Here is a 6,000-nt window from a genome sequence, read left to right on the forward strand (position 1 = left end):
CCTCTATAGAGCGAGCGTTTAATCAGCATCACGTTAAACAGGCTGAGAGACTTCATGTGTGCATGTGTGTGTTTGACAACTTTGCCTCATGGAAAGTCCTGCGGTCTGATTTCTCTTCGAACCTGTTCATTGACATTCCAAGACGTCTTTTCATTATCGCTCATTCTCGTGACGTTGACAAGAAGCGGAAAAAAGTCCCCAGTTATATCAGCAAGAAAATACGTGAGAAGAATAAGATGAAGAAATCTAAATCTGGATCACACACAGCTGCTATTTATAGCTCGAATTGCGCAAAAATAGAAGCGGCAACTTCGGTATTGTGTGTAATAATTGATATACTGTGGTATTTACTGGGAGGATGAACAGTGGTGCGCAATGCAACCCTTCCACTGAAGTCCACTTCTTCAAAACGTGTGTATTCAGAGTTCGTCTGCAATGACGGAGAAGTGTTTATCATCTTACATCTACAACTAAAGCACTCAGCCGTGTGTGGAGACGCAAAATAAACACACAGAAACAGCACCAAACCGAAACCTGTTATAAAGTTACACACACACACACACACACACACACACACCTGACGGTAAATATTGACAGAAATGACTTCATCCCTCCAGGACGGGTTGAGAGAATAGGTCAATGTGTGTGTGAAGTGTGTGTGTGTGTTTTGGGGTGGGCTGTGAGTGTGTTTGTATGGGCAGAAAGGGGGGGGGGGTGTATGTGAGGTGTGCATCTGTGTGAGAGTGATGTATGTGTGTTGTAGGGGTTATGTGCATGTGTGAAGTGTGTGTGTGTTTGTGTGTGTCTGAGAGAGAAAGTAAGTGTTTAATATATGTGGTGTGAGGTATGTGTGTATTAAGTGTGTGTGAGTGTGTATGTAGTGTGCAGTGTGTCTGTGTTGGGGGGGGGGGTTCTGTGTGTGTGCGTTGGGTGGGAGTATGTGAGATGTGTGGGTGTGCGTACGTGAGGTGTGTAATGTAAAGTACATGTTTGTGTGTGTGTGTGTGTGTGTGTCATGGAAAAAGTGTCAGTGACATACTATTTACTCGCATTTATCTCTGAATTTATGTTAGCTGCCTTGTCATGTTTCAAGTTCATGTTTCAAGGTCTGAAGAGCCATTCTCAGGAAAAAAAACAGAGGCGTGAGTGGTTGAGCGAGAGAGAGAGAGATTCGCTGGAATTCCCCCTCCCTGAGACTATACTCACCTGGTCCCGCCTCCGATTCCATACCTGGCCATGCCCATTTCTGCCCTATAAATATATCAGTAGCAGGTGCATCAGAAACGCTCAATGCTGAAGACAATCTCTCACTGACTGGATTATTACTGAACCAACTCTCACACTAGGATTTTATCTGGAAACCGAGCTGTCTTTGACCACCACAACTGGTAAATAATCAGCATTTTACTTGATATTTCTACCCAAATAAAAGTGTATTATTGAATGCTCAATCGGCATTGCTTTCTGCCTCGCAGGATCCTCATGGCGTCAAGCGAACTTAGTCTCATTCTCAACAATGCCAATGCCAACCTGTACCCTGAGCCGCAGGCCAGCCTGTTGAGCATGTGCAGACCACCGCATCTCTCCGAGATCACCTTCAACAGTAACGCCAACAGCGCATTAGGTAAGAGTTCACACCTGCTCACTTAATAACGGTTCTCGTTCTCGCTAGAGATGGTTCCCATCACCTAAGAGAGAGTTCAGACATGCTGATAATCCCTCAGTCTGACCTCAGTTTCTGACTCATAAATAATTAACCCAGGCAATGTTTAACTTGGGCCCGCAGCAGACGTGCAGGAATGCTTTCGTTACGCTCTTTCAGTCATTGTTGACAATGCGATCAAACCCTACGGGGTGTCAACACAACAGATAGTTAAACACACAACAGAAGCTCTGGCCCTGGAGACAGTAAACCCGAGCGGCTATTCTTCTATTGTTAGAGGCGTCTCTGTGACCGCATGACATGTCAGTACCTGTGCAGGTGTGAATGAGGCTAAATGTACTCCCGTTCTCTGGCAGGCTCCTGGGACCAGGTGAACCCGCAGATGTGGAGCAGGCAGAACGTTCTGGAGTGGATCGGCTTTCACGTGGAGGAGAGCAGATTCGATGCCGGTTTGCTGAATCTGAACTACTGCACCATGGATGGGCTCACACTTTGCGCAACATCAAAGGAAGCACTGATGAGCATGTTCGGGCCGGAGTTGGGCAATCTTCTTCACCACAGTCTGGAGAGCCTGAAGGCGAGATATGGTGAGTAACTTTTGTAGATAACCTTTCTGTTAAGGTGAGGAATAATTGATGATGGGGTGTTAGATTATTTGAAAATAATGCACACCTGAGGTGGTGATGTGGCCGTTAAACCTCATTATTCACTAATAATTCAATGCCCTGGAATCAATTTAAAAGACATTTGTCAGGTATTCAGTCCTCAAACGTCTCCTGTGTGTAGCACTAGTTTCTTACACAGCTCCTCCAAAGCCTTCTGTTGTGTTCTGATGTGATTTCTGACTGTTGTAGCTGTGAAATAATCATTCAGTGAAGTGATATGGAGCTGTAATGCGCTAAAAACTTGCCGGAACTACTTTAGCTTTGCATTTATCCAACAAATAACTGCACTCCTCAGAAGGTAAACTGTTTTAAATGTTGATAGCTGCATGCATTAACAAACCTTTTGTTGCACCCCCAGTTAATGACCTGTCTGAGAACACAGTCCTGAGTGAATCTGAATTTGAACTACTGGACAACATCCTGCAGAACTCATTTCCCTCCATGCATGGACCAGGCCTTGGGCCTCTGCTGGAAACTGTGGTGGTCCAGTCTACAATTCCAACAGGTGAGAAGCAAATTCCACTCAAGAAAAATAGTTTTACCACAGAATTTTAACACAAACCCCAAACCACAGAGAGCAGTATTATCCCTACTGGAAGTAATATTTAAAATTGTGTGTGTGCAGACAATTCAGACACTAAATACAGCTACTTCGATGAGTACACCAGCCAGCTGACCCCAGAGAGTGACCACGGCTACGACTCTCTCACAGAGAGCTTTCAGAGTTCTCAGGCTGGTAAGAATCCGCACCAAAACCTAAACAATTCAGGGCACGCTCTGTGAAAGAGCATTATTGACCACATACTCTGGTTTGTCTTCTGCAGGCAGCTTCCTGAACCCGAGCTCACCCGAGTCCAACAGCAGTGATTCTGACCCCGAATACTCAGAGACTCCTTACTCCATCAGCTCCAGTAAGTTCCTCTCACTCTTCTACAGCAGAGTTGCTCAACCTCACTCCTCAAAGGCGATCTACCTGCAGAGTTTCACCTGTACAAGCCGATTTGTGTCTTCAGGATTACCTGACAATGACAGACAGGCTGAAACTAAACTCTGCAGGGAGATGGTCCTCAAGGAGAAGGTTTTAAAGCCACTATACTGTCCTACAAAGGACAAAATGCAGTATCTATGCAAACACAAAGTTGACAACAGCTCAGATTCTGTAGTTAACATTTGCATTTACTATAGACACCACTACTAATTAGACCTTAACTCAATATTGACCAAATGTGTGGATACTGCTCCTTTGTAGGGCAGGTTAACAATACAGGGAGATGTTGTAGTTCCCAGGATGACCCTGAAACACAGTCCTCTAACATTCAGTTGTATTGTCTGTTTTCCACAGAGAACTTTTCAAAACAAGAGCCAGAAAAGACCAAGAGAGGCAGAGGACGACCTCCCAAGCTCAGGGATAGTGACGGATTTGATCACTTCATTCAGTCCAAGAAAAGCAAACATGGTGAGTATGCAGAGCTCTGCCTGTAGAGGCTCCTGATGCACAGATCCGCAGTGTACTAAACTAGACTCTTCTGTTCCCCCAAAGCTCCAAGAGGAACCCACCTGTGGGAGTTTATCCGGGACATCCTGATCCACCCGGAGCAGAACCAGGGTCTGATGAAGTGGGAGGACCGCAGGGACGGCGTCTTCAAGTTCTTGAAGTCTGAAGCTGTTGCTCAGCTCTGGGGGCAGAAGAAGAAGAACAGCAGCATGACCTACGAGAAGCTCAGCAGAGCCATGAGGTAAAAATCCATACTCGGATCATTGGGGAGAGCCTAGGAACAATGGCGGATCCTGGGATCAATGGGGAGTTTGGGTCTGTCATTATGGAGCCTGGGACAGAAGAATAATCAAAGTTCTTGCTCTTTCTGACAGGTATTACTACAAGAGAGAGATTCTGGAGAGAGTGGACGGACGGAGGCTTGTTTACAAGTTTGGAAAGAACTCCACTGGTTGGAGGATAGAGGAGACCGGTTATTAAAGTTGACCTGATGGTAGGGGATCGCTTTCAGGAAAAATGTAGAGACTTTGGACTCCTGCTAATGAGGAACTTTAAGCTAAGCTTGGATGCTCTGAAGATCCTCCCTTTAGAAACACACTCTTCCCAGAGGGAAAAGGTTTCACAGAAACTGTAAGCCAGTGTTTTGGCTAAAGTAGGTTTTATGAACCGGTAAAAAGTGGCAATTGTCTGGTTGTAAGGGCACGCAGGCGTAGCCTGGTTCAGATATTGCTACACCACTTCAAGAGTCTATGTAAACAGCTGTTCTACGCAATGTTAGTGAATGTCAAGCTTTACGAAGGCTCTTGGTTTTGGAAAATGAAGTTTGATGTGTATTTTTAAAGCTGAATAACTGAAGTGTTGGCGACGTTCAGATTAATATTTGCTCTACTGTATATAAATGAACTATATATTCTTCATAATATTTGTCAATCGTGTACAAATCAGATATATCATAAAAGATTATTCCTAATTTTTTCTGTGATTTAAGTCACTGGATGATGTGTATGAGGATTCCCTCTAAGATTGTATGCTATTGTAAGGCATATATTTGCTGTTTTTTGTATGACTTTTCTAAATAAAATAAAATTTCAGATTTAAAAACATTTCTTGCCTTCATCTCACACTTCGGCCTCGCCCTCTTTAACTACGCTCCTCTCAACCTTACTTCAACATTTACTTTATATTTGGCAGATTTGCTCAAGTCTCCTTATCAGAGATCACTGGTGTGTTGAAATGCGATACTTTCATGTATTCAAGCTCAAAACAAATATGCGGCACTTGGGTTTTTACATATCTCCCACATCTGAGATACATGAAGCATAACCAGTTTAAAAATGCTGGTCAAACGTCAAACCAAATCAAACACGTCGAATTTGAAATGTATTTCAGAGGATTTATGCGAATTCATTTGACTATCAACATCATCCACAAAATAAACACAAGTTTTTATCTTTAATCAGAAATGAACAGTTGCTTTAAGAGCTCTTGTATTTACTTAACCCAATGACATTCAGACAGATTAAACGGTGCAAATAGGCGCACAATAACTTTCACTTCTAAAACTCTAAAACAAACACGGTAATCCACATCCCAAATTCTGTTTCGCGGTTTCATTTTCACGAGCATTATTCCTGTTTGATGCAGCAGACTGTAGTTTGGTTTTTCATAGAGGGTTTTGTTTTGCATTTTAGCACACAATGCAGCTGTTTTTTTAGACGTTCGGCATTCAAATACACGCACGTATGTGCCATATTACATTTGAATTTTTCATCCACATGCAAATAGACGCGGCTGAAGCACAACGAAAGAAACAGAACCATCGTTCTTTGTAAAATCTCACATATCAACAATCATTTAATCCCTGTGAGATCTGCGAAAAACACTCAGAAAAAGACTTTTCATGAGCGTGAAAACAATTTAAACTACACTGGCATTACGGCCATCTGAGACGGCTAATCTGGAGGTGTTGATCTTACACAACAATCCGTCACATGATCTCCGTTACTGACCTCCATCACTAAAGAGAGAAGTTTCACCCCTGAGTCCTTTCACTATGCTTTCACCATGCTTTGTGTGTGTGCAACCGGTCCTGCCGGAGAACCGGTTAAACACAACAAGAATGCGTGTTGCAGGCGTGCACCGAGTTAAACTTTCATTTTTATTAACAATAGACAAAA

At 43.4% G+C, this 6,000-nt stretch overlaps 1 protein-coding gene across 1 annotated transcript; it reads left to right on the forward strand.

The window, feature by feature from the left end:
• Positions 1-1,284: 1,284 nt before the first annotated feature.
• On the forward strand, positions 1,285-4,926 carry elf3 (E74-like factor 3 (ets domain transcription factor, epithelial-specific)). Its single transcript, XM_056447718.1, has 9 exons — positions 1,285-1,388; positions 1,476-1,624; positions 2,020-2,250; positions 2,687-2,833; positions 2,954-3,064; positions 3,153-3,239; positions 3,671-3,784; positions 3,869-4,064; positions 4,198-4,926. The coding sequence occupies exons 2-9, from the start codon at positions 1,483-1,485 to the stop codon at positions 4,301-4,303; spliced, it is 1,134 nt and encodes a 377-aa protein (XP_056303693.1). The 5' UTR covers positions 1,285-1,388; positions 1,476-1,482; the 3' UTR covers positions 4,304-4,926.
• Positions 4,927-6,000: the final 1,074 nt, after the last annotated feature.

The sequence above is a fragment of the Danio aesculapii genome, chromosome 22 (assembly GCF_903798145.1).
Source record: "Danio aesculapii chromosome 22, fDanAes4.1, whole genome shotgun sequence".
Classification (NCBI taxonomy): Eukaryota; Metazoa; Chordata; class Actinopteri; order Cypriniformes; family Danionidae; genus Danio; species Danio aesculapii.

Excerpts from the sequence above, each read along its gene's own strand:
- elf3 (XM_056447718.1), top strand. The coding sequence starts at position 1,483 with ATGGCGTCAAGCGAACTTAGTCTCATTCTCAACAATGCCAATGCCAAC. Across the intron at positions 1,625-2,019 it reads TAACGCCAACAGCGCATTAG|GCTCCTGGGACCAGGTGAAC; the intron begins GTAAGAGTTCAC and ends GTTCTCTGGCAG. Across the intron at positions 2,834-2,953 it reads CCAGTCTACAATTCCAACAG|ACAATTCAGACACTAAATAC; the intron begins GTGAGAAGCAAA and ends GTGTGTGTGCAG.